Here is a 27588-nt window from a genome sequence, read left to right as displayed (position 1 = left end):
GATCCATATTTTAATTAGCTGGGATTGTTTCCAGTGTCTCCCTGGGGAATTGCCTCCCTTTTAATAAGGCTAGCTTAGCATAAATAGGATCCATCTGAGAATGAACCAGAAGTCTTGGTTTTGCTCTATGCCCAACCCTGCAATAATATAATAACACTGTCATGGCTTGTATTAGAATCCTAAGTTTACCCTCTTCTAAGCTGAAAGTAGCCATATCAAAATTAGCCTGTAGTGTTAGAAGAGTCAGGCAGGAAGTACACAACTACTATTCACTTTTTCCATTAACAGACATAAAGTTGAATTTACATATTTTTTGTTGTATCAAAAAAGTGCCCTTGCCTCTGCATCACTGGGCATGGAGTCTTCTTAAGCATTAAGAGTTCACATTTGGTGTTTGTAGAAGTGTTGCATGAAATCCCTGCTATCTTTCTTGCTGCAGAACAGCCAAATTTTATATGAATGACCATTAAAATCAGAAGGCTAGGCATCGTGGCTCATGCCTGTAAACCCAGCCCTTTGGAAAGCTGAGGAAGGAGGATTGCTGGAGCCTAGGAATTTGAGACTAGCTTGGACAACATGGTAAAACTCCATCTCTTCCACACACACACACAAAAAAAGGCAAAAATTAGCTTGGTGTGGTGGCATGCACCTGTAGTCCCAGCTACTTGGGAGGCTGAGAGGTGGGAGGATCGCTGGAGTCCAGGAGGTCGAGACTGCAGTGAGCCATGATCGCGCCACTGCGTTCCCATCTGGGTGACAGAGAGAGACCCTGTCTCTAAATAAATAAATAATAAAATAAAATCAGAAGCAGTAATCTGGCAGTTTTTAAACCTAGTCTAGCTCAAAGATGGGCTCAGTGGCCAGCTCAGGCAAATGTAACTAGTTGCCAACATTTAAACACTGGGACATCTCACATGAGAAAACAGATTTCTAACTTCTAAAATTTGCAAAGTGTGGCAACCCTTGGCCCATATTTCTACGTGACAATATCTGGCTGAGGAAGAGAAACTGGGACTCCCTCATTAGATGAATCCTGTACACTTTCATACACCACAGTTCCCCATCTGGCTGCTTTGGATGTTTATACCACCCACCTTATGCTTTCGGCACTGGATCTCAGGATATAAGCATTAGTTTCCTAAGTAGACAACATGAGGCACCTGCACAGGTCAGATCTACATTAAATCCCAGATCCTCTCTTTTGCAAAGGTGGAATGTGTACAAATCTCCAAGTCTCCATGAGCTTTGCCATTCACATCTATTAATAAGGCAGGTTTCTTCCCAGGTTTGTTGTGAGCTTTAAATAAAATACCGTTAATGTAGAGCCCAAATTTATGTCCTCCTCATATTAAAGGCTCAGTGAATATTTATTATCCTTCCACTTCCTGGTGTCATAGTTTTTTTCTGGCTATTTATATTGAAGTGAGAGTATGTGTTACTGTTAACTGAAAATTTGCTTTGGAACTACTACCTCAAAGTAATCACCACTTTCAATGATAAAACACTATGGTCATCCTTGAAAACCATTGCTGCTCTTTCCTTTCCTAGATCCTGTAGACTTCTGAGAACTTGTTATATATCACCTTATAACTTTCATGTCCACTGAAATGCATTTTGACTTTTCCACTGAAGTTTGATTAGTGCACACTAAAAAATTGCCCTGAAATGAAAATGAGAAGAATCAAGTAATGATTGTTCTAAGTGCAGTTGAAACATTGTATCTCCTAGTCATTCTCTCTGAGCCTCAGTTTCCCCAGCCATGAAATTGGGATGACAGTGTTTTACAAAGTAGTAATTAGAGTAATGCTAGCTCCAATAGAGCGTAAATCCCAAAATGTCCGTGCTCAACACTATAGAAAGTTATTGATCAATCATGTTAGTGTGGTGAGTGTTTGAAGAGAGAGCAGGACTCCTCTTCTTCATGCAGTGGCTGATGCCATCTTAAAACACATCTTAAAAAGTTAAAAATCCATTCCTAGTTCCTAAAGGGAAAGAGACAATGGAGAAAAATTATGTGAGAAATTATTATGGGTCAAGTTTGGAAGAGTTGCACTTTATCTCACTCATACTTAACTGCAAAAAGGTGGGCAGTATAGTCCCTCTCTATGGACAGGGGAGTACAAACACATGGAGGATGGGTAGTTGTCTCTGCCGCAACAAGCAATACTGTGAGTGTTGAAACTCCACCATACCTGCTTCCTGGAGGCTTTCAACAAGTGGTGGCTACTCTTGCTTTGCTGCTATTGCAATGGTGTTATTGTCATTATTAGGCCTTAAAGTGCCATGCGTGACTCAGCCTTTCTAACAGGAAAATTGAAATTAAATTCTATAACCAGTGGCCTGGAATTTGAGGTTCTCTAGGAGTGGAAAGGGTAAAGTATTGGACATGACATCCTTATTTATCTGAGGACCACACTTGTCAAAATAAAGTCCTATGTTTTTTCCCACATTATAAAGTTGTCTTTATTGTCTACCATCATCTTTCACAGCTCTTATATTTTATAATTTTAATTGCATATGCAGTTTAGAGTTCAAGATAAAAGCCAGAATGTGAAAATGATCTTTATGTCACTAATATACTGGTAAATCACACTTCTTTTGTTCATAAAACTTTTTTCTATTAAAAATGATTTCAACTGAAAGCAGTGAAATTGGGAAAATCCTAATTTTTCTTTGGGAAATGTCTTTGCACATCATTTCATAATGTATTTCCTCATAGTGTGGTGAGTTGAATGCAAAGGGAGTGCGTTTAAGGCTGGTGAGTCAAGTTTGAAAATGCTATAAATGCATTGACATGATACAAATACCTTTATTTCTAGATTAAATTCAGTTTAAGAATATAATTTAATTTTATATGTTCCTGTGAACTTCACTTAACAAGCACATATCAATAAGCTGCTGTGGCAGGAGCTCATGAGACAAGAAAAAGGTACATTCCCTGTACAGACAATCTTAGAGAAGTAAACTTTCAAAAACAACCAGAGTGACAAATGGCCCCCAAAAAAGAGACCTGTGACACTGTAGGCAAGACGTTACTCTATCTTGGGTTGACTGGGATATATCAGGAAAGGCTTCTTGTTGCTAAAGTAAAGGCAAGTAAAAATGGTCCAGAAAGGAAAGAAAGAATATTTTAATCAGAGGAAGCAGCACATACAAAGGTGTTAAGGGAAGAAGAAAAAAGCCTAAAGCAGAGATGATGAAATTTTCTTTTTTTTTTATTACACTTTAAGTTCTAGGGTACACGTGCACAATGTGCAGGTTTGTTACATATGTATACATGTGCCATGTTGGTGTGCTGCACCCATTAACTCGTCATTTACGTTAGGTGTATCTCCTAATGCTATCCATCTCCCCGCACCCCACGACAGGCCCCAGTGTGTGATGTTCCCCTTCCTGTGTCCAAGTGTTCTCATTGTACAATTCTCACCTCTGAGTGAGAAAATGCGGTGTTTGGTTTATCGTCCTTGTGACAGTTTGCTGAGAATGATGGTTTCCAGCTTCATCCATGTCCCTACAAAGGACATGAACTCATACTTTTTTATGGCTGCATAGTATTCCATGGTGTATATGTGCCACATTTTCTTAATCTAGTCTATCATTGTTGGACATTTGGGTTGGTTCCAAGTCTTTGCTATTGTGAATAGTGCCGCAATAAACATACATATGCATGTGTCTTTATAGCAGCATGACTTATAATCCTTTGGGTATATACCCAGTAATGAGATGGCTGGGTCAAATGGTATTTCTAGTTCTAGATCCCTGAGGAATCACCACACTGTCTTCCACAATGGTTGAACTAGTTTACAGTCCCACCAACAGTGTAAAAGTGTTCCTATTTCTCCACATCCTCTCCAGCACCTGTTGTTTCCTGACTTGTTAATGATCGCCATTCTAACTGGTGTGAGATGGTATCTCATTGTGGTTTTGATTTGCATTTCTCTGATGGCCAGTGATGATGAGCATTTTTTCATGTGTCTGTTGGCTGCATAAATGTCTTCTTTTGAGAAGTGTCTGTTCATATCCTTTGCCCACTTTTTGATGGGGTTGTTTTTTTCTCGTAAATTTGTTTGAGTTCTTTGTAGATTCTGATATTAGCCCTTTGTCAGATGAGTAGATTGCAAACATTTTCTCCCATTCTGTAGGTTGCCTGTATACTCTGATGGTAGTTTCTTTTGCTGTGCAGAAGCTCCTTAGTTTAATTAGATCACGTTTGTCATTTTTGGCTTTTGTTGCCATTGCTTTTGGTGTTTTAGACACGAAGTCCCTGCCCATGCCTATGTCCTGAATGGTATTGACTAACTTTTCTTCTAGGGTTTTTATGGTTTTAGGTCTAACATTTAAGTCTTTAATCCATCTTGAATTAATTTTTGTATAAGGTGTAAGGAAGGGATCCAGTTTCAGATTTCTATATATGGCTAGCCAGTTTTCCCAGCACCATTTATTAAATAGGGAATCCTTTCCACATTTCTTGTTTTTGTCAGATTTGTCAAAGATCAGATGGTTGTAGATGTGTGGTATTATTTCTGAGGGCTCTGTTCTGTTCCATTGATCTATATCTCTGTTTTGGTACCAGTACCATGCTGTTTTGGTTACTGTAGCCTTGTAGTATAGTTTGAAGTCAGGTAGCATGATCCCTCCAGTTTTGTTCTTTTGGCTTAGGATTGACTTGGCGATGCGGGCTCTTTTTTGGTTCCATATGAACTTTAAAGTAGTTTTTTCCAATTCTGTGAAGAAAGTCATTGGTAGCTTGATGGGGATGGCATTGAATCTATAAATGACCTTGGGCAGTATGGCCATTTTCACGATATTGATTCTTCCTATCCATGAGCATGGAATGTTCTTCCATTTGTTTGTGTCCTCTTTTATTTCGTTGAGCAGCAGTTTGTAGTTCTCCTTGAAGAGGTCCTTCACAACCCTTGTAAGTTGGATTCCTAGGTATTTTATTCTCTTTAAAGCAATTGTGAATGGAGTTCACTCAAGATTTGGCTCTCTGTCTGTTATTGGTGTATAGGAATGCTTGTGATTTTTGCACATTGATTTTGTATCCTGAGACTTTGCTGAAGTTGCTTATCAGCTTAAGGAGATTTTGGGCTGAGATGATGGGGTTTTCTAGATATACAATCTGCAAACAGGGACAATTTGACTTCCTCTTTTCCTAATTGAATGCCCTTTCTTTCTTTCTCCTGCCTGATTGCCCTGGCCAGAACTTCCAACACTATGTTGAATAGGAGTGGTGAGAGAGGGCATCCCTGTCTTGTGCCAGTTTTCAAAGGGAATGCTTCCAATTTTTGCCCATTCAGTATGATATTGGCTATGGGTTTGTCATAAATAGCTCTTATCATTTTGAGATATGTCCCATCAATACCTAATTTATTGAGAGTTTTTAGCATGAAGAGCTGTTTAATTTTGCCAAAAGCCTTTTCTGCATCTATTGAGATAATCGTGGTTTTTGTCATTGATTCTGTTTATATGATGGATTATGTTTATTGATTTGCATATATTGAACCAGCCTTGCATCCCAGGGATGAAGCTCACTTCATCATGGTGGATAAGCTTTTTGATGTGCTGCTGGATTCAGTTTGCCAGTATTCTATTAAGGATTTTTGCATCAATGTTCATCAGGGATATTGGTCTAAAATTCTCTTTTTTTGTTGTGTCTCTGCCAGGATGATGCTGGCCTCATAAAATGAGTTAGGGAGGATTCCCTCTTTTTCTATTGATTGGAATAGTTTCAGAAGGAATAGTACCAGCTCCTCCTTGTACCTCTGGTAGAATTTGGCTGTGAATCTGTCTGTTCCTGGACTTTTTTTGGTTGGTAGGTTATTAATTATTGCCTCAATTTCAGAGCCTGTTATTGGTCTATTCAGGGATTCCACTTCTTCCTGGTTTAGTCTTGGGAGGGTGTATGTGTCCAGGAATTTATCCATTTTTTCTAGATTTTCTAGTTTATTTGTGTAGAGGTGTTTATAGTATTCTCTGATGGTAGTTTGTATTTCTGTGGGATCAGTGGTGATATCCCCTTTATCATTTGTTATTGCGTCTATTTGATTCTTCTCTCTTTTCTTCTTTATTAGTCTTGCTAGCGGTCTATCAATTTTATTGATCTTTTCAAAAAACCAGCTCCTGGATTCATTGATTTTTTTGAAGAGTTTTTTGTGTCTCTTATCTCCTTCATTTCTGCTCTGATGTAAGTTATTTCTTGCCTTCTGCTAGCTTTTGAATGTGTTTGCTCTTGCTCCTCTAGTTCTTTTAATTGTGATGTTAGGGTGTTAATTTTAGATCTTTCCTGCATTTAGTGCTATAAATTTCCCTCTACACACCGCTTTAAATGTGTCCCAGAGATTCTGGTATGTTGTGTCTTTGTTCTCATCGGTCTCAAAGAACATCTTTATTTCTGCCTTCATTTTGTTATGTACCCAATGGTCATTCAGGAGCAGGTTGTTCAGTTTCCATGTAGTTGAGAGGTTTTGAGTGAGTTTCTTAATCCTGAGTTCTAGTTTGATTGCACTGTGGTTTGAGAGACAGTTTGTTATAATTTCTGTTCTTTTACATTTACTGAGGACTGTTTTACTTCCAATTATGTGGTCAATTTTGGAATAAGTGTGATGTGATGCTTAGAATTCCTGGATATCCTTGTTAACTTTCTGTCTCATTGATCTGTCTAATGTTGACAGTGGGGTGTTAAAGTCTCCCATTATTATTGTGTGGGAGTTTAAGTCTCTTTGTAGGTCTCTAAGGACTTGCTTTATGAATCTGGGTGCTCCTGTATTGGGCACATATATATTTAGGATAGTTAGCTCTTCTTATTGAATTGATCCCTTTACCATTATGTAATGGCCTTCTTTGTCTCTTTTGATCTTTGTTGGTTTAAAGTCTGTTTTATCGGAGAGTAGGATTGCAACCCCTGCCTTTCTTTGTTTTCCATTTGCTGGGTAGATCTTCCTCCATCCCTTCATTTTGAGCCTATGTGTGTCTCTGCATGTGAGATGGGTCTCCTGAATACAGCGCAATGATGAGTCTTGACTCTTTATCCAATTTGCCAGTCTGTGTCTTTTAATTGGAGCATTTAGCCCATTTACATTTAAGTTTAATATTGTTATGTGTGAATTTGATCCTGTCATTATGATGTTAGCTGGTTATTTTGCTCGTTAATTGATGCAGTTTCTTCCTAACATCGATGGCCTTTACAATTTGGCACGCTTTTGCAGTGGCTGGTACTGGTTGTTCCTTTCCATGTTTAGTGCTTCCTTCAGGAGCTCTTTTAGGGCAGGCCTGGTGATGACAGAATCTCTCAGCATTTGCTTGTCTGTAAAGGATTTTATTTCTCCTTCACTTATGAAGCTTAGTTTGGCTGGATATAAAATTCTGGGTTGAAAATTCTTTTCTTTAAGAATGTTGAATATCGGCCCCCACTCTCTTCTGGCTTGTAGAGTTTCTGCCTAGAGATCTGCTGTTATTCTGATGGGCTTCCCTTTGTGGGTAACCTGACCTTTCTCTCTGGCTGCCCTTAACATTTTTTCCTTCATTTCGACTTTGGTGAATCTGACAATTATGTGTCTTGGAGTTGCTCTTCTCGAGGAGTATCTTTGTGGCATTCTCTGTATTTCCTGAATTTGAATGTTGTCCTGCCTTGCTAGATTGGGGAAGTTCTCCTGGATAATATCCTGCAGAGTGTTTTCCAAGTTGGTTCCATTCTCCCCGTCACTTTCAGGTACACCAATCAGACGTAGATTTGTTCTTTTCATATAGTCCCATATTTCTTGGAGGCTTTGTTCATTTCTTTGTACTCTTTTTCCTCTAAACTTCTCTTCTCACTTCATTTCATTCATTTGATCTTCCATCACTGGTACCCTTTCTTCCAGTTGATCAAATCGGCTACTGAAGCTTGTGCATTCGTCAAGTAGTTCTTGTGCCTTGGTTTTCAGGTCCATCAGGTCATTTAAGGACTTCTCTACGCTGGTTATTCTAGTTAGCTATTTGTCTAATCTTTTTTCAAGGTTTTTAGCTTCTTTGCGATGGGTTCGAACTTCCTCCTTTAGCTCGGAGAAGTTTGATCATCTGAAGCCTTCTTCTCTCACTTGTCAAAGTCATTCTCCATCCAGCATTGTTCCATTGCTGGCAAGGAGCTGTGTTCCTTTGGAGGGGGAGAGGTGCTCTGATTTTTAGAATTTTCTGCTTTTCTGCTCTGTTTTTTCCCCATCTTTGTGGTTTAATCTACCTTTGGTCTTTGATGATGGTGACGTACAGATGGGGATTTGGTGTGGATGTCCTTTCTGTTTGTTAGTTTTCCTTCTAACACTCAGGACCCTCAGCTGCAGGTCTGTTGGAGTTTGCTGGAGGTCCACTCCAGACCCTGTTTGCCTGGGTATCAGCAGCAGAGGCTGCAGAACAGTGGATATTGCTGAACAGCAAATGTTGCTGCCTGATCGTTCCTCTGGAAGCTTCACCTCAGAGGGGTACCCGGCAGTGTGAGGTGTCAGTCCGCCTCTACTGGGGGGTGTCTCCCAGTTAGGCTACTAGGGTGTCAGGGACCCACTTGAGGAGGCAGTCTGTCCGTTCTCAGATATCAAGCTCCCTACTGGGAGAACCACTACTCTCTCAAGGGTGTTAGCAAATGGCACACGAGGAGATTATATCCTGCACCTGGCTCAGAGGGTCCCATGCCCACAGAGCCTCACTCATTGCTAGCACAGCAGTCTGAGCTTGAACTGCAAGGCGATAGCGAGGCTGGGGGAGGGGCACGCGCCATTGCTCAGGCTTGAGTAGGTAAATAAAGCGGCGTGGAAGCTCGAACTGGGTGGAGCCCACTGCAGCTCAAGGAGCCCTGCCTGCCTCTGTAGACTCCACCTCTGGGGGCGGGGCATAGCCAAACAAAAGGCAGCAGAAACCTCTGCAGACTTAAATGTCCCTGTCTGTTAGAAGATGAAATTTTCTCATGGCCTATCATTTAGGGCCTCCATGGCAAGGGGTAGGGGCAGTGACAAGCAGGGATGCTGCAGAAATGTTATGGACCAGATTGTGAGTGGACTTCTTAATTTAGAAACTAAACTTGGGCTTTCTCCTGAGGGAAGTGAGTAGCTTCTAAAGCAGTGATTCTCTGCTCATTAGAGTCACCTGTGAAACTTTATAAGCACTCTCTATCCCTGAGTCCATCTCAGACTAATGAAATCAGCATTTTTCATTGTGGTGCTGGGGTTTTAATATTTTTAACAATCTCCCCAGATAATTTCTAATGTGTGGCTAGTTGCAAACTACTCTTCTAAATGTTAGTAAGCAGAGTGTAAAGTGATACAATGCCAACACTTTGAACTGGAGGCTCATAAAAACTGAGGCAATATGAAGATGCAAACACGACATGCTTTGATGTTGGAGGAGAAAGAGAGTAAAACAGGTAGGATATTCCTTACGTTTCTAGAACTCGGAATAGATGTTGGTTAAATTCAACAGAGTAGAAAATATGACAGGCATATGGCTTAATGAGGAAGACAGAATTTTGTCCCGTTGAGCCTGAAATTCTGTGAGACACGTCTAGAAGTCTCTTAGCTATATATGTCTGAAACTCAAGAAACATTTTGGTTATATATATAGAGAGAGAGATGTAGAATCACCAGCATATCATGGGAACTGAAGTCTCAGAAGTAAGCAACTATGCTTAGGGAATTTGTGGTGTGAGAATTGGGATAATTACTGAGTCCTGAAAATCATCAACATTTAAGAACCAAGGAGAGGAGTTCACGAAGGAAAGCAAACAACTGAAGACAAAAGGCATTCACTGTCTGTTTAAATGCTGGGAATTTATAGTTTGTTCCATGGGAGACCTTTTAAATAATACAGAAGTTTTAAACAGCAAAATTTACTTGACACGGCAAATTTTAAAAACTAGTTTATATCCTTTTACTAAACATTTCCCAATGGAAACAGCGTTCACATTTCGCAAGTTTCACTTGATTACTTTCAGATTTTGTATGAGTATAAAGTGCATTAGTTTTACAAATAATACAAAAAAACCACCCCGGGTACCCATCTTGCTGATTACACTTTTTTGAAGTTTTATTTATTTATGTTTATAATTTCAACTTTTATTTTAGATTTGGGGGGTACATGTGCAGATTTGTTACGTGGGTATGTTGTGTGATTGATGTTGAGGTTTGGGCTGACTAAACTTTTAAACCCAGGAATTTCTCCCTTTATTTGTTTTATGGCTGAATTACGAGGACAGATGCACCTTCTCTCTTAGCAAAGAGAAAAATCAGTCTTTTTACTTACAAGTGACCCATATTATAAACAGCTTCTCATGCCCTCTTCAACATTTCTATCTCTCTGTCCCCCAAAAGCAAACAAAAATTTCCAATTGCCAGAACCATTGCTACTGCCACTTTAGGAGATGTTATTAAGAAACAAGGAAAATCATGGAGAAGCATAGAAACTATAAGGAAAAAAAAACAAAAACTAACCTTAGGGAGATAGATTCCTAGGCAAGGCTTACCTGCTGTGAGATGAAAAACAGCCTACTAGTTACTTGCAAATGTTTTTCCCAATAAGGAAAAATATCCCTTCCCTTGTGTTACATTGCCTGCAATTCTACCATCTAGATAATTACTTTAGCTGAGCAGGCATACTATTTGAAAGCAATAAAACATGTGTCCTAGAGCTATTGGGCCATTATAGTTTTTTGTGTTTTTAATCAGTTTCACTGAGATCAATGGCAGTGAGGCAGTGAGTATGTGTGTGAGTAAATTAAAGTTTGCTAATTTGAGACTATTGAGCTTTTAGTGTGGTGGGAGTGGGACAAGACTGGAGAGGGTACCTCAGTTGAAGAGGTAGTGGAGAAGACACTGAGAGTATCTTACACTGAAGTACACTGGGAATCATGAAAGATCTTGATGGTGTCCACAAATAAAGAAAAAATTATGCAAAGAATAAACCAGCTGCTTTAAAATTGTGTTATAGCTAAGTGAAATCAAAGAGTTGATAAAACTGATTTACCACACTCTGTTATGAACCACTCTTGCACCATCCACTCGAGACCCCAACTTCAGGCTAAAACTCAATTTTATCAGTAAATATTTATGCTATAAATGTGAATCTAACTGATTTTAAGTAGTCAGTAAAGAAGTGAATTCTTGCTTCTAATCAACCAATTTGCAAACATAGTTTAGAATGTAGTTTATCTGTAAACAGAACTGTCTGCTATATAGATATAAAAATGCTGAGACATGAAGAAAGACATTTGACTGTGATGCTGGACTATCATATGAAGAATTTGGAAATAAAATATTTATAAATTTCCTATTCCAGGTAGCAAGAAACAAGGAGAATTTTTCAAATTGCTCACATTAAATCAAGGGCTACAAAATAAAATCCGGTGAAAAGTATATGAAATCATATTATTTTTTGTAAAGCAAGAAAAGCCTTAAAAGAAAAAAGACATATTTGTGGCTCATAAAGGGAACTAGTATTTATTGCATATCTAGAGGGATTAGTCCTCCAACAGCCACATTGTAAAGACATTATTATTAGCCCCACTTTACGTATTAGGAAGCTGAGGCTCAGAATGGTTACGTAACTAGCCCAAGGACACAAAACTAGTACCTGACATGGCCCAAGCTAAAACTCGGGGCCGATTTTCCTCTGTGTTACACTGGTTTGCAAATTATTAAAATAGGTTTGTTCTGTTTTGCAAATGTATTTCAAGAGAATTCTTTCTAATACATGTATTATCAATGCTTTGTATTTTTTGTTATTAAAGGATGTGTTTGAAGACACTTGCTGCAAATGAAAAGTCTATAGTGCTTATGCACTTTTAAAGGTGTTTTGTAAAGGTTATTACTGTTAGCTTGGAAGCAAAAATACAAATCAATATCTTACTTCTGTCCCAACAATTTCCTTACTAAATTGCAGGCTTATTATGTTTTCTGTCCACAGAGCTCATGCTGCAGGACCATGTTTATGTATATGTTTTTTGTAACCATGCAGTTGAATATCTGAGATAGATAAAATAATGTCTTATATTGTGTTCTGGGTGTGGCTCCAGTGTTGTGGGTATTTTCTTAAAATCTTCTTTTATTAGACATTTCCTAAGTTTTCATTGCACTGAACAATGGGTTTCTAGTTGAAGGATATGTTCTTTCAATAAATGTTTTCCCTGTACTATAAAACATTATTGTTTTTTAGCACAAGAAGCAATATAATTCATATAGTATGTCTACTTAGGTTCACAACTTTTTTCTGTTTCTCTTTTTTAGTGAAAAATGAAGCTAAAAATTGGCTCAGCCCTCATTAATACAAATTTTATGACTTTGGCTTCAATATTTTATTCAGGACCTTTGCACAGGTGCTTTTTCTCTAAGAAGATATCACCCACAGGCAAAAGCAACATGATCTGTTAAAACAGTATATTTTCCTTTAGACAAGAGAGGGTAATGTGTAGGTTGTATGAGATGACTTGATTCTGTCCTGCAATGAGTGAGACCAATAAGCTCTAGGAACTGAGGTTCTGAGAAGGGGAGACTAGGACAAAATTGTAGGAGACTAAGGGGACAAATGAGAGGATGGGGAGTGTATTGGTTTACATGGTAGAAAAGTTACCACTAGCAGTACAAATAGAGGGAGATGAAAGGGCTGAAGCGAAGTGATATGCACAGAGGTGAAGAGTTCTGAAGCCCTCCCCAGCTTATGAAACTGACCGTAACCGTTCATGAAACAGGCACAGCAGATGAAGCAGGTGCAGCCGTAATTCTAGGAGGAACCAAAAGGACCCAGACCCACTGGAAATGAGTTAATGGGGCTTGTGAGGTAGGGACAGCAGGTGCCTTTATTTATTTATTATTTATTTATTTATTTTGAGATGGAGTCTTGCTCTGTCATCCAGACTGGAGTGCAGTGGTGCAGTCTTGGCTCACTGCAACCTCTGCCTCCTGGGTTCAAGCAATTCTTGTGTCTCAGCCACCCGAGTAGCTGGGATTACAGGCCCGCCCCACCATGCCTGGTTAATTTTTGTATTTTAGTAGCAATGGGGTTTTGCCATGTTGGCCAAGCTGGTCTTGAACTCCTGGCCTCAGGTAATCTGCCTGCCTCGGCCTCCCAAAGTGCTGGGATTACGGACATGAGCCACTGCACCTGGCCCAGCAGGAATCTTTCAAAGTCATCCTTTCATGTTTACAATAATGTGGTTTTGGCAAAGAAAGTGAGCACAGCATGGACAATTATGTATGATTGACTTCCCATCACAACATCTCTGACTATGAATCATCCCTTTTTCTTTTCCATTTTCTACCTTTTCCCTTCTTACAACATTTATTTCTTGCACCATTTTTTGTTTTTGTTCCTTTGGAAAATATATATTCTAACTTGAATTTCCTCTCTTTATTGCTTTTCCTCTCTTAGCTGTATGTTCACTCTTTGACTTATTTTTTAATTTAATTTAACTTAAATTTTTAACTGACATGTACAGTTATTATAATTGTACCTATTTATGAGGTAAATTGATCAGATAAGGGTAGTTATTATATTCATCATTTCAAATATTTGTCATTTCTTTGTCCTGGGAACATTCAACATCCCCCTTTAGCTATTTGAAACTACATAATATATTATTGTTGACTATGGTCATCCTACAGTGGTATAGAACACTAGAACTTATTCCTCCTATCTAGCTGAGAGTTAAGAATGTGGTTCAGTTCAGTAAGATACAGAGAGAGGTTGTTCAAAGCCATAATGTTTTCCTTTGTTTGTATTGTTTTGTCTTGTTGAGACAGGGTTTCACTCTGTCGCCCTGGCTGGAGTTCAGTGGCATAATCATGACTCACTGGAGCCTTGACTTTTCGGGTTTAAAGTGATCCTCCCACCTCAGCCTCCCAAGTGGCTGTGTCTACAGGCATATGCCACCACGCTTTGCTAACTTTAATATTTTTTGTAGAGATGGGATTTTGTCTGTTGCCCAGGCTGGTTTTGAACTCCTTGTCTCAAGTGGTCTTCCTACCTTGGACTCCCAAAGTGCTGGTATTACAGACATAAGCCACTGCACCCAGCCGTATTTACATAGCCTTACACAAACTTTCCAAGGTCTGGATTCCACCATTTATTCATTTGTTCATTCATTTGCTCAGGTTTGTAGAGTATTTACTGAGGGCCAGGTGGTGTATAGACACTCACTATCATGGCCCTCAGCCTGAGGTCCTTGATTTGGCTTCAGAGAATATAGGAATTCCCTGAAATAATTTGAGAAGATACCTGTGTGTAGTAGGATTTTTGGCTCTCAATAATTTCTTCCCATCATGTTGGTTAAGTGTCTACTGCTTCAACTCACATTAGGATCATGTCCTGGGGACAGAGCTATAGGCAGTTCAGATGAAGGTCCTGTTCACATGGAGCTTAAATTCTAGCACAGTGAAGAGGGGAAATGACGTTATTAAGGTTAAAAATGAAACAAACCAACAATAAACAAGATAATTTCAGATTTTAATAAATCTATAAAGGGAATGTCCTGGATAGGACTGCCTTAGAGAAGGTGATCAGGGAAAGGTTTCCTGGGAAGACATTTAAGACAAGATTTAAATGGGGAGAAGGGGGTGATTTTGTAGTCTGGGCCAGGCTGAGATATGTATATATCTAAACAGTTATCCTCCACAGTTATTAAACTAAGAGATTTTATTATACATTTTTTCATTTATTTGCCTTTAATTTTTGCAGTTATTGTTAAGAGCTTTAAAAAATTATATTGTCACTTTTTAAGATTTGCTCTTTACTCCTACAGCGTAAGATAATTGGGCCAGATGATGTCTATATAATACCAGGCTTTTATAAAAGAAATGCAGTACGCCATAAGATAGAGTTCTGGATCCCATGTATTTTGTACCCACAGATAATTAAAATAGCATGTGTTGATTTGTTATTCTTCATCTGTTCTTTTTTATTTCAATCATAATTTAACTGTTCCAATTACACTGCTAGAGGATTTTTTTTTCTTTCTTAGACCTGCATTTAATTAGATGAGTGTGCTTTTCAGGAGTAATATGGAGAGGCTAAAATGCTACTTTTTTGTGGGGATTTTAAATTTCTATTGTTAATGCATTGAAAGAGAGTAGAAATGTGTTACTGAACAATGTATTTGCAAATATTAGGTGCTGCAGCAAAATGTAAAGAAATTTCCAAGGCCTGATTTTATGCATTTAGATTAATTATTGACGTTTCTCCCAATTCTGCTACTTGAAAATGGGTGTGAAGAACAAATTTGTTTTCAATGCAGTTTTAAAGGGACTGAGTCTTTGGTAGCTTTATGGACCCACAGTCATCAAATTTCTCATCATTTGAGGTTGTTAATCATTATGATAGTTCAAGGAGATTCTGAGTGAATAAGAAATGAAATTCTATTATTATCTTATCTTTGACTGTGAAGATATTTGACCACAAAATATTTAACTGCTTATACATCTCAACATACTCCGTTGACTAGAATAATAATGAGTTTAATAAGCTGAAAAGATAACAAAAATTAATAATACTACTTAGCAGCAGTACTTTCTGAAAGAAGGAATGACAGAGGGGAGCAAAAATGTATGTGTAGTTATTCTGTACATCTTGTATGTGGTTGTGTGGTTTAAATGCCTTTAGTTTTATTTAGAAGTAGATTTTTTTACTTCAGCACTAATTTCTGCGGTGTTTCTATATTCATGTGTTGCATGCATGATTATGTATGATGTGTAAAATTATATATTAATTAATAAAGTGCTTAGTGCATAAAATAGATTTGCATGTTTAATAAGACTCTTATTATCTAGAATGGAAAGGCTAGGAAAATGACAATCAGAGAATATCATAAGTGTGAACAAGAAAGTTCCACTAGATAACTAACTTTAAAAAAATAATAAAAAGAAAGATGTAGTACACTTGCACAGTCCAAAACAACCCATGGATGTGTCCTAACAAGTCCATGAGCAAGTCCAGGCAGCCAACTTTGCCACCATGTTGCTCCTTCTGGTTGTTCATCAACATTAATGGGCATCACTGGTTTTTTGCTTAGGACTGCCTCTCTTACTGGGCACCACTGTCTGTTACCATGAATATTGGGAGCCATCACCTCTGGGTAGCATTGCTATTGCTTCTCCTAAGGCTACTATTGCTACTAGTACTGTCATTTGCTGTGACATTATCCAATCACTGCTGATGCTTCCCAGTGAAGCTTGACAACAGTGGACTAGAGCCTCCAAGTGCTATAACTTCCAATGGTCTGTGGCTGAATAGAAGCTACCACTTCTCTTCCCTGAATGCACTTTAATACCCTTAAGGAGTATCTCTGTCCAAATTAAGAGATTGTACTAGATGTATCATTTTTAACCCTGTAGGCAGCAGAGTCACCTAGGATACTTGGGAAACACAGTTTCTTGACTCTACCTAAGACTTTCTGAGTACTAATCTTTGGTGGTAGATTCCATGAGAGAGAGAGAGAGAGAGTTTGTGGGGTGTGTGTCTGGGTGGTGGATGGGTGGGCGTGGGTGGTTAAGTGGGTTTTTGTGTGTGTAATATTTGTAACCAGGTACTCCAAGAAACATTCATGCAGACAACCCAACATTGTTCTCAGACCAAATTTGAGAAACAGAAGTCTAGATGGCCTTAAGGGTGCTTTAACTTTGAGACTGTGCATTTCACTCTGCAGCTTTAAAGTGAAGTTGTGGTAGTCTCATTCACCTTTGAATTTATATGATGTCCATGCCTCCTTTTTGGATGGTATTCTCTTTTGCAGGTTCAGTTTTTGACTTAGACACCTTTGAAACTACTTGAATTGGGGATTATTCTTTGATAATTTTCTGTCATCAAGTGAATTGAGATAAATATACATACAGAGCATCATTATCAACTTTGAGGAAATGTAGACACTTGTGTGTTCATGTTGGACACAGGAGGCTGAGATGAGACGATCATTTGAACCCAGGAGTTCAAGGCTAAAGCGAGCTATGATTGTGCTACTGCACCGCAGCCTGAAACACAGAGAGAGATGCTGTCTCAAAAAACAAAAACAAAAAAGACAACTAACAAAGAATTATACAAAATTCATTTATAATATTTGATACCATTAAATTTACAGGTGCACCTGCATAAATGCTGCATTTTGTGCTCAGATGACCAAGGAGATGGCAAAAGCTAATCAGCCTAGGAGGCAGGAGAATTACTTGAGCCCAGGATTTCCAAAAATATGTATCACTATGATATATCAATTTTTTATTCTATTTTTCTTTTAGAGACTGTTTTTGTAATAGTCTGACTTCTTACATCACAATATGTAGAGATCCATTTAGCTCTCAAATCTATGATAGTGTGATTCTTTTAAATAATTGTATGCTTCAGGATGTAGTAGAATTGGAGTTTCTCTTATTCCTGAGTAAAGGAAAGAAAAATATTCATTTGAGTTAAAATAAATTAAGATTGTATAATCTATGTCTCCTTAGGCCACCCCAGCCTGATAAACGTGGGATTATATGGACAGTCTACCAAAGATATTTCCCTAGCCCGCATATCTACCAACCACCTGTGGGCTTTCTGATCCCTTTGGAGTCTCTCTGACTTATTTCTGGGAGGGTATAGGGTGTGTTTCAACTGTGTGCTCCTGAACAAGTCCCTGTGTTCTCTTAGTCACTGCCAGATGAAGAGGTGAAGAGTAAAATTCCATATTTTTCCATTTACCTATTGCATTCTTGTTTTTATATATTTTACTTCAATATATACTATAAGCTATACTACATGTGGTTAATATTTTTGCTTTAAACAGTCAATAGTCTTTGTATACATAATAAAAATACAGTCTTCAGTGAAGTGAGCCTTTTCTGGTTTTTCTTTTACACTTATTTCTTCATAGAACACAGAAGACAACTGAGTAATAGTTATCAAAATGACTCCTCTCTTCCAAAAACTGAAGCATTGTTATGAAAGTTAATGTCCCTGACCTTTTTCCAAGAGGGTTTCTTGGTCAGTTGGTATTCTGTTGGAGACAGATGAAAGAAAACCCAGCCTGCATTGACTTAAGTCAAAAGTTAATTTAGTGGTTTTCCTACCTGTAGAATATGAGGACAAGCTGGCTTCAGACATAACTTAGTCTAGAGGCTTGACAGTTATCAAGAGGAAGTAGTTTCCCTGTCTCTGGGCCCCACTCGGATCTTCTTTTCTCATTTATCTCCTCATAGTAACAAGATAACGGTAACTGTAGACATAACCAGAGTCTGCTGCTTAGGTCCAGTAGAAAAGAGAGAGTGTCTCTCTTCAGCATCAAACCAAAGTTCTGGTCTGAGTCTCCTTGCTCAAATTCGATCATGTGCCCATATCTAAATCATTCACTGTAACCAACGAGAATGGCTACCTTGCAATCAATCACGGCTGAAGCCCTGAAAACTGACCCACCTAAGCCGCAAAACTTAAGAGGAATGGGTGCCCCCCTTAAAAGAAAGAGTGTTCTGTAAAAAGAGGTGAATGGATGTTAGCTAAAACAGATGGCCATTAGAGTGTTTATGCAAATACGGCTTCTTAGTAGCTCATAACATTAGTACCTTAAAAATGTTCAGATGTGTTTAGATTCTAGTGTATTTATTCATTTAGATCTTATTTTTCTTACTCTTACTTTTGCTTTACTACCCCCTGACTATAAAGTTGAAGTCCTTGAGACATTGAATTGCCTTTAAGTGTTTTAAAATCACCCTTTAACACTCTTGGAGTACTTCTGAGTCTAAAACCTAAAACACTTTGATAATTTGTGGAAACTCTTCTTTCGTGCAAAGTCTTTGTTTAACGTTGTTAGAGTCAATCTCTTTTTTTAGGGGGAGCCTAAAAAAGACAGAGCTGCAACATAGCAGTTATTCAATTCTGTTTTGAATTATCTGCTATATTGTGAAACAGTGGGAAATGAACACAATCTAAAACCACAGCTAGCATTACTCCCAGACCTTCTTAGTTTACTCTGACCCTAAAGTTGTTTATTTATCAAGCTTGAGGGAACACTTCTGAATTCTAGCTGGCATTACTCTGGGTTTAACATCTTCCATAAATTAGGAAAAACACTGTCCACAATCTCACTCTGCATAACCTCAAGCTTTCATTTTCTCAAAGCTCACTCCTCTTTCTCCTTGCTTCATTGCAGCTCACAGAATGGGTGAGACTTGTCCGATTTTTTAGGACAAGTGACATAGGCCTGCTATTTAAATGAACAAAGAAAGGACATATTTTCTACATGGTAATTTGTTTAACAGAACTATTCACCTCAGTGCTATTTTGGGGAATTAAGAGTACAAAATACCTTTGAATCTTGTTCAATATTAAGTCATGTTTATTTTTAAAGTAAGAGTCATTATTCTAAGTGGAATAGGATTTGGTTTTTCTGCACTGGCCAATAGCTCAAAATGCTATTTTAAAATTATATTGGTTCCTTCCAACTGACCTTGTCTATAGATTTGCAAACACATATAGACATTTTATGTTTTATGTTTTTCAGCTATAGCAAAATATTTTCCTTTTCTAAGGTCTGCCTGTGGGTGTCTATGCACCTTGTATATATCAACATTTATATCTACAAACATACACGTTTTAGCACCTATACTATTCTATATTTTTAAATTTTGTACCAAACTCCTCTGAGAATTATTATGGTTTACACTCAATCCCATTTTATCTACTTAAGGATTGGAACCACTTTTTTGTTCTTATTTATTTCTCTAATGAACTTTGGAGGATTGCAATGTGCTAAGTTCTAGGGTACAACTGTGCTCAAGACAGACCCAATCTCTGCCCTCACAGTATCTTGATTGGTTACATATTTGCTCTTACTTCTTTCTTCCCCCCAGCTTTATTGAGGTATGATTGAAAAATGAAAAAATTATTTAAATTATACAACTTGAAGTTTTGATATACATATACATTGTGAAATAATCACCACAATCAAACTAATTAACATATCCCTATCACCTGACAGAGTTACCATTTTTCTTTATTTTTTGTATCAAGAACACTTTAATTCTACATTCTTAACATATATCAAGTACACAATACATTATTGTTAATTAAAGCACATTATAACTAACTATAATTACATTAGCTGTCCGTATCATATGCATCTTGCATAACTAAAATTTTGTATGCCCTGGCCAATAACACTTCATTTCCCCCTGTTAACCAGCTCCTGGCAACCACCATTCTTCTCTCATCTCTATGAGTTCATCTATTTAAGATTTCATTCTATTCAAGGTGAGATCATGCAATAGTTGTCTTTCTATGTGTGGCTTATTTCACTTAACTTAATGTCCTCCAGGTTCATCTTTGTTGTCACAAATGACTGGATTTCTTTTTTAAGGCTGAATAGTATTCTATTGTGTACCTATACCACATTTTCTTTATCCGTTCATCCACTGACAGACATTTAGATTACTTCCATGTCTTAGCTATTGTAAACAATGATGCCATGAATATGAGAGTGCAGATATCTCTTCAACATACTGATTTTTTTTGGGGTGGGGGATACCTAGAGGTGGGACTGCTGAATCATAGTTCTGTTTTTACCTTTCTGAGGAACTTCCATGCTGTTTTTCACAATGGCTATACCAGTTTACATTCCCACCAACAAAAGTTCCATTCTGTATAAGAGTTCCGTTTTCTTCACAACCTCACCAACATGTCTTTCTTTTTGATAATAATCATTCCAAGAGGTGTGAGGTCATATCTCATTGTGGTTTTGATTTGGATTTTCCTGATGGTCAGTGATGTTGAGCATTTTTTCATATGGCTGTTGGACATTTTTATGTCTTCTGTTGAGAACTGTCTATTCATACCTTTTATCTAAGTTTTAATAGAGTTTCTTTTTTTTACTTATTGAGTTGTATGAGTTCTTACGTATTTTGGATATTAATTCCTTATCAGGTATATAGTTTGCCAATATTTTCTCCCATTATAGGTTGCCTTTTTATTCTGTTGATTGTTGTCGTTGCTCTTCATGAGCTTTTTAATTTGGTGCATTCTCACGTGTATATTATTACTTTTTTTCTTATGCTTTGGTATCATATCCAAAAATATCATGATCCAAATTAATTTCAAGAAGCTTGTTTCTTATGTTTTCTTCTAGTAGTTTTATGGTTTCAGGCCTTATGCTTAAGTCTTTAGTTCATTTTGAGTTGATTTTTGTATGTGGTATAAGTTGAGTTCAATTTCATTCTTCTGTGGTTGGACATACTGTTTTCCCAACATAATTTATTTAGGAGACCATCCTTTCCCCACTGTGTGTTCTTGGAACACTGTTAAAGATCAGTTGATGGTAATGGATGGATTTGTTAGGCTGATGCAATAGTAATTGTGGTTTTGCCATTACTTTTAATGTTAATTAGTGTAATTTAAAGTAATGGGAATACCACAGTTACTTTTGCACGAATCTAATACTTCTGGGCTCTTTCTGTTCCATTGGTCAATATGTCTATTTTTATGCCACTACTATACTGTTTTGATTACTATAGCTTTGTAAGATATATTTAAATCAGAAAGTGTGATACCTTCCGCTTTGTTCTTGTTCAATGTTGCTTTGAGAGGCCAGGCACAGTGGCTTACTCCAGTAATCCCATCCTTTAGAGGCTGAGACAGGAGGATCACTTGAGGCCAGGAGTTTGAGACCAGGTTGGGCAACATAAAAAAACTCTGTCTCTTCAAAAAAATTTGAAACATAAAAAAATTTCCTGGGTATGGTGGCACTTGCCTGTAGTCCCAGCTACTTGGGAGACTGAGGAGGGAGGATTGCTTGAGCCCAGAAGTTTGAGGCTGCAGTGAGCTATGATTGTGCCACTGCACTCCAGCCTGGGCAGCAGTGCAAGACCCTGTCTCTAAGAGGAAAAGAAAAAGGATTGCTTTGGCTATTGGAGGTCTTTTATGGTTCCATATGAATTTTAGTATTTTTTCTACTTTTGCAAATAATGCCATTGGGATTTTAATAGCTATTACATCGAATCTGTAGATTATTGTGGGTAGTATGGACATTTTAATAATATTAATTCTTACAATCCATAACCATGTATGTCTTTCCATTTGTCTGTGTCCTTTTAAATTTTCTTCATCAATATTTTATAATTTTCAGTGTGTAAGTCTTTTGCGTCTTAAGTTCATCCTAAGTATTTTATTCTTTTTGTTACTGTTATGAATGGGATTGTTTTCTTAATTTTCCTTTTAGATAGTTTGTTGTTTGTGTATAGAACATGACTTATTTTGTATATTAATTTTATATCCTGAAACTTCACTGAATTGTTTTATTAGTTCTAACATTTTTTTCTTTTTTTGTAGTCTTTAGAGTTTTCTACATATATGATCATGTCATCTGCAAACAGAGATAAGCTGATTTCTTCCCTTCCTAATTAGATGCATTCTATTCCTATTTCCTTTCCTTTCCTTTCCTCTTCTTTTCTTTTCTTTTCTTTTTTAATTGTCTAATTGTTCTGGCTAGGACTTCCAGTACTGTGTTGAATAGATGTAGTGAGAATGGACATCCATATCTTATACCAGAACTTAAAGAAAAACTTTCAGTTTTCCTCACTGATTATTATGTTAGCTGTGGGCTTTTCATGTATGGCCTGTATTGTGTTGAAACAATTTCCTTCTATACCTATTTTGTTGAGAGTTTTTATCATGAAAGAATGATGAACTTTGTCAAATGCTTTTTCTGAATCTATTGAGATGATCATATTGTTTTTGGCCTTCATTCTGTTAGTGTGGTGTATCACATTGATTGATTTCCTTATGTTGAGCCATCTTTGCACCCCAAGGATAAATCCCACTTGGTCATGGTGTATGATTCTTTTAATGTTCTGTTGAATGCTGTTTGCTAGTATTTTATTGAGGATTTTTGCATCAGTATTTATCAGGAATATTTGATTTTAGTTTCCCTTTCTTGTTGTATCTTTGTCTGGTTTTGATCAGGATGGTCCTGGCCTCATAAGGTGAGTCTGGAAGTGATTCCTCCTATTTTATTTTTTTGGAAGAGTTAAAGAAGGATTGTTATCGGTTCTTCTTTGATTGTCTATTAGAATTCACCAGCAAAGTCGTCTCATCCTGAGCTTTTCTTTTTTGAGACACTTTTGATTACGGACTGAAATGTCTTCCTTGTGCAGTTTGTCTACACTATCCTATTTCTTCTTGATTCAGCTTCAATAAGTTGCATATTTGTAGAAATTTCTTTATTTCCTTTAGGTTATCCAGTTTGTCAGCATATAATTGTTCACAATAGTCCCTAATGATACTTTTCATTTCTGAGGCATCCATTGTAATATCTTCTCTTTTATTTCTGATTTTATTTATTTGAGTCTTCTCCATTTTTTCTTCTTAGCCTAGCTGAGTTTGTTGATTTTGTTGATGCTTTCAAAAAATTAACTCTTGTTTATTGATTTGTTTTATTGTTGTCTGTTTCTTATTTAATTTACTTCTCTAATCTTTATTAATTCCTTCCTTCTGATAATTTTAGGCTTAGTTTCTTCCTCTTCTTCTAGTTCCTTGAGGTGTAAAGTCATGTTGCTTATTTGAGAATGTTCTTTCCTAGTGTAGGCATTTATGTTGTATTTTTGTTTTCATTTGCTCTGAAATTAAAACTAGTTACATTGCTGCCTCTGCTTTTCTGTGTTTTCTTTAGTCTGCTTTTTAGCTTTACCTTTATCTATTCTTTCCCTCTGTATTTAAGATCTCTTAACTTGAATAAATATAACAGAGTGAACAGTGAAGGGGTTATTTCATTCCTTTTAGGAGGATATTCCTCTGTTTTAACCTTGGATTCTATGACTGACTGGTCAAAAAAGGAAACAATAAATACAAAACATTGAGTCCAAAAGCAGAGAAAAGCCACAGTTCATCTTCCCTGGCAATAATATTATAGTATTATTTTAAGATTCAGTGAGTTCTATTCTGCAAGCTGTAAGATTGATTGATTTTTAATAGGGGGAACAAGTGCATGTTGTGGGGAGGGTAGACATTTAGAGAAAGTAAATGACCTTGAGGGTATTGAACTCTGTGAATCAACTTGTTCTCTAAAGTTAGGGGACATTCCACTTCTAGATGGTGAACCTGTGGGTGTTCATTTGAACAGTAGAGTCATAGAAAAACTTTACTATCTGGAATATAATAAAAATGCTGCTTTAACTGCTATGCTAAGTCGCCATCTGTTACCAGCTCTTTGCTACTGATTTATCTTTTTTTTCCTTTTAAAACATGTGAATTCTTAGATTTTCATATTATAGTTTTATACTTACCTTAAATTAGGATTGAGAGGAAACTTCGACAACACCTCTTAAAAGAAAATTATTAACTTGTAAAAAATCATACTTTTAGGTTTGGGTAATATCTGGGGAGAAAGCAAAAGCAAATCAGGAAGCTTGTAGGTGACCCGTGTGCATTTCTATGTATGAGCAACAGGAATGGTAGAACTTTTATTCCACTGCAGTAGTGCAATCTAATTATTCACTGATCAATCTACACATACTGCATTACTATGTAGGTTTGAAGATGGCATCTTTGCTATATGTCTCTTTTTTAACCTTGATATCTTACATGTAATAGGTTTTCATCAATTTTGATGAAATCATGATGATAATGATTATGATAATGCCTCCCATTATTTTCTCTTTAGTATAAGGCATTTAATGTCTTTTCCTAAAAAATAATGCAAGCAGTTTTTAACCCTAACAATGAGGGATAGGGTAGATGTCCTTACCTACACTTGTTACTATGAGTGATATATTTATATAAAGAGATGTATGTAAAGGAAATTCATTCACTCATTCATTTATGTACCTAAACATTATTCCTTCATCGGTTCTTGTTAAGCACTTACTATATTAGGCCCTGTATACATTTTACATGCATTATCTCCTAACCTTATAACAATGGTGTGTAAAGAAACTAATATTATCCATTTTCTAGATGATAAATTCATGATTAGAGATATTAATTATTATGTCCAAATTTGCACAGCTGGCAAATGATACATTTGAAATCTGAACCCACACAATCTAATTCAAGAGTTACATTGCCAGTACTTCAAAAAATGTGGTTTATTTTATAGGCAAAGAAAAGGCACTGAATTAAATATTATGACTAAGCTTGTGATCTTAAAAAATTTGGGTTCTGAGTTGGACCTGATTAAAAATGCCAGCTCCACCAATTACTGATTACATGAACCTGGTGGGAGTTGTTCAGTCTTTCTATGCTCCAGGTTCTTCCTTTTTCAACAGTGTTGCTGGGCCATTAAATGAAACAACTTTATGTAGAAAGCACTCAGCATAGTAAAATCATTATAGATATTAGCTATTACACACTTACTTCTCTCCTTTTCTGGAGGGAGGGAGAAGATGGGTTTTTATTTTACAATCTTATTTTATAAAACTATAAGCCTGGAGTCTAGGGGGTAATGTAGGAATTGAAATGTGAAATGGTTCTGATCTAAGGTAGAAACATTAGATGGATGAAAGAATATCATGCAGATAGAATTAAAAATTGTTAGGTTGGAGTATTTTGTGTGGGGCTGAGAGTAAAATAAATCTACAATTTCTGTGAGTGGTAGAATGTGAAGCGATTAAATAGGATAGGGAATTGGAAGGGAAGTGCTAGGACAATTCCTGGCACATAGTAGGCATGAAACAAAAGGTTGGAAGCTTGATCGCTATGATCTGTATGCGGAGATCATATGGTTGCATAAATGTGTTAATATTGTTCTTTGGTAAGTGTTTTCCTGGTATTTAAGTGCAATGGAGCACAGAGGTTTGGTGTGTAAAGTGTAATAATGAAAGGAATATGACCAGTACTCCATCTGTCACTTCACTCATGCCTTTAAATGAGCCCTTTGCTCCAATAAAATGGTTCAGTTAATGGTTCCTTAAAGCCACACACACTTACCTGTCTTTTTGCCTTTGCTGAATTTATTGCTTAAGACTTTAGCCAGTATCTCTTTTTGCCCATTCTTTTTATTTGTATTTATTTTTATATTTTTTTTGAGAGGGAGTCTCACTGTGTTACCCAGGCTGGAGTGCAGTGGTACGATCTCGGCTCACTGCAACCTCCGCCTCCTGGGTTCAAGCAATTCTCCTTCCTCAGCCTCCCGAATAGCTAGGATTACAGGCATCCCCCACCATGCCTGGCTAATTTTTGTAATTTTAGTAGAGATGGGGTTTCACCATGTTGGCCAGGCTGGTCTTGAACTCCTGATCTCAGGTGATCCGCCCACCTCGGCCTCCCAGAGTGCTGAGATTACAGGTGTGAGCCACCGTGCCCGGCTTCTTTTTGCTCATTCTTTAAAGTAGGAACTTTGGTAGAACTTTCACAGCCTGTAACTTGTGTCTCTAGCCCTAGCTTGGTTCTAAATCCCATGGTGCCTTCTCCTTGGGAAAAACAGAGAAGGCACTATGGGATTTAGAACCAAGTTGGGACTACAGATACAGGTACCTATGTTACAGGCTGACAGCCATAGGTATATTGCTCTCTGCACATGTGTTTTTTTCTGGCCTCTCAATGACATTATATGCTGCTTTTATACCTCATGTGGCGTAACTGCTCTGCAATGATAGAAATTCAATAAAGGACTCTTAAAGTTTCAATTAAAGTCAGGATTGAATTTTGTGGAAAATCTTGATGCAAATGTACAAAAGAACTTCCAGAAAATTAGAATGCCATGAGTCATGCATTTCCTGGTACTATTCATTCCTCTTTAGGTACTATCATTCTGCTCAACCTAACATTTCTACCACCTACACCTACCATCTGGAATTATAGGCAGAGGGTATGAAGGGTGTCAAATCTTGAAAGAAAATTGCCTTTTCTCCAAAGTTGATGAAACTACACCACAGTTGATTGGATTACTTGCTCAGCAAGAGAGTAGAACCTTGTCTTTGTGAATTAAATGTCACTATTTTGTCTATTTGAAGATGACCTTATAGAGGATCATGGCTTACGACAAGTTATTTTGCTGAGGCTTGAATTTGAATTGTGTGTTGGTGAATGAGCCACTGCACACACAGTCAGAGCAGCTGCTCTCCATGCAGCTTTTCTTCTCTTTGGTTTTCTGTGTCATACACAGTAATCCTTGCGAGTTATTCACATCTACTTCTTGTGGAGTAATAGTATATTATAGTGGTATCATAGATTTGGGATTTATGAAAGTTGTGGGACATACCTTCATGTGAATCTCAGTGGGTTACTGTATTTAATGATTTTTTTCTCTTTTGTTTTGATTAAGAAGCTCTTTGTCGGGATGCTGAGTTCTGATTTAAATATTATACACCCTTCTTATTTCTCTCTGCAAAATTATAGCCTTACTGATGAATTTTGCTTTACTCTTGAGTGTGGTTTACTTTTGCAACAAATACAAATTTGGTAAGTTAAATCTAAAAGCCACAGTTAAACACAGTTCTCCTTCAGAGGTAAGAACCATAACTGTTTCTGTGGACCCAAGCAAAGGTACCTTCTTTTACAAAACAATGTTCTTCTTGTTCCATAGTCAATTACGCACTGAACCTCTATGTTATCCGAGATCTAAGCAGCAGGGCTGCTCTTTCCAGAATTATATTCAGCAGCTGTCTCCTCCCTGTTAGCTTACCCATT

The 27588-nt window shown here is 37.3% G+C and overlaps 1 protein-coding gene across 4 annotated transcripts in view; it reads left to right on the top strand.

The window, feature by feature from the left end:
- Window positions 1–27588, top strand: part of PRKG1 (protein kinase cGMP-dependent 1) — a 1319235-nt gene that overhangs the window by 283161 nt on the left and 1008486 nt on the right. Inside the window, exon 1 of one of the 4 annotated variants that reach the window (XM_054522586.2) lies at window positions 7698–9391. The exons of the other annotated variants lie outside the window; for them this stretch is intronic. Within the exon in view, the coding sequence (XP_054378561.1) occupies window positions 9337–9391 (55 nt within the window). The 5' untranslated portion in view covers window positions 7698–9336. Of the gene's footprint in view, window positions 1–7697; window positions 9392–27588 lie in introns of those variants that run through there. 4 annotated transcript variants of the gene reach the window in all.

The sequence above is a fragment of the Pongo abelii genome, chromosome 8 (genome assembly GCF_028885655.2).
Source record: "Pongo abelii isolate AG06213 chromosome 8, NHGRI_mPonAbe1-v2.0_pri, whole genome shotgun sequence".
In the NCBI taxonomy this organism is placed as follows: domain Eukaryota; kingdom Metazoa; phylum Chordata; class Mammalia; order Primates; family Hominidae; genus Pongo; species Pongo abelii.
The sequence above is the reverse complement of the archived record's forward strand: the minus strand, read 5'-3'. Positions and strand labels throughout refer to the sequence as shown.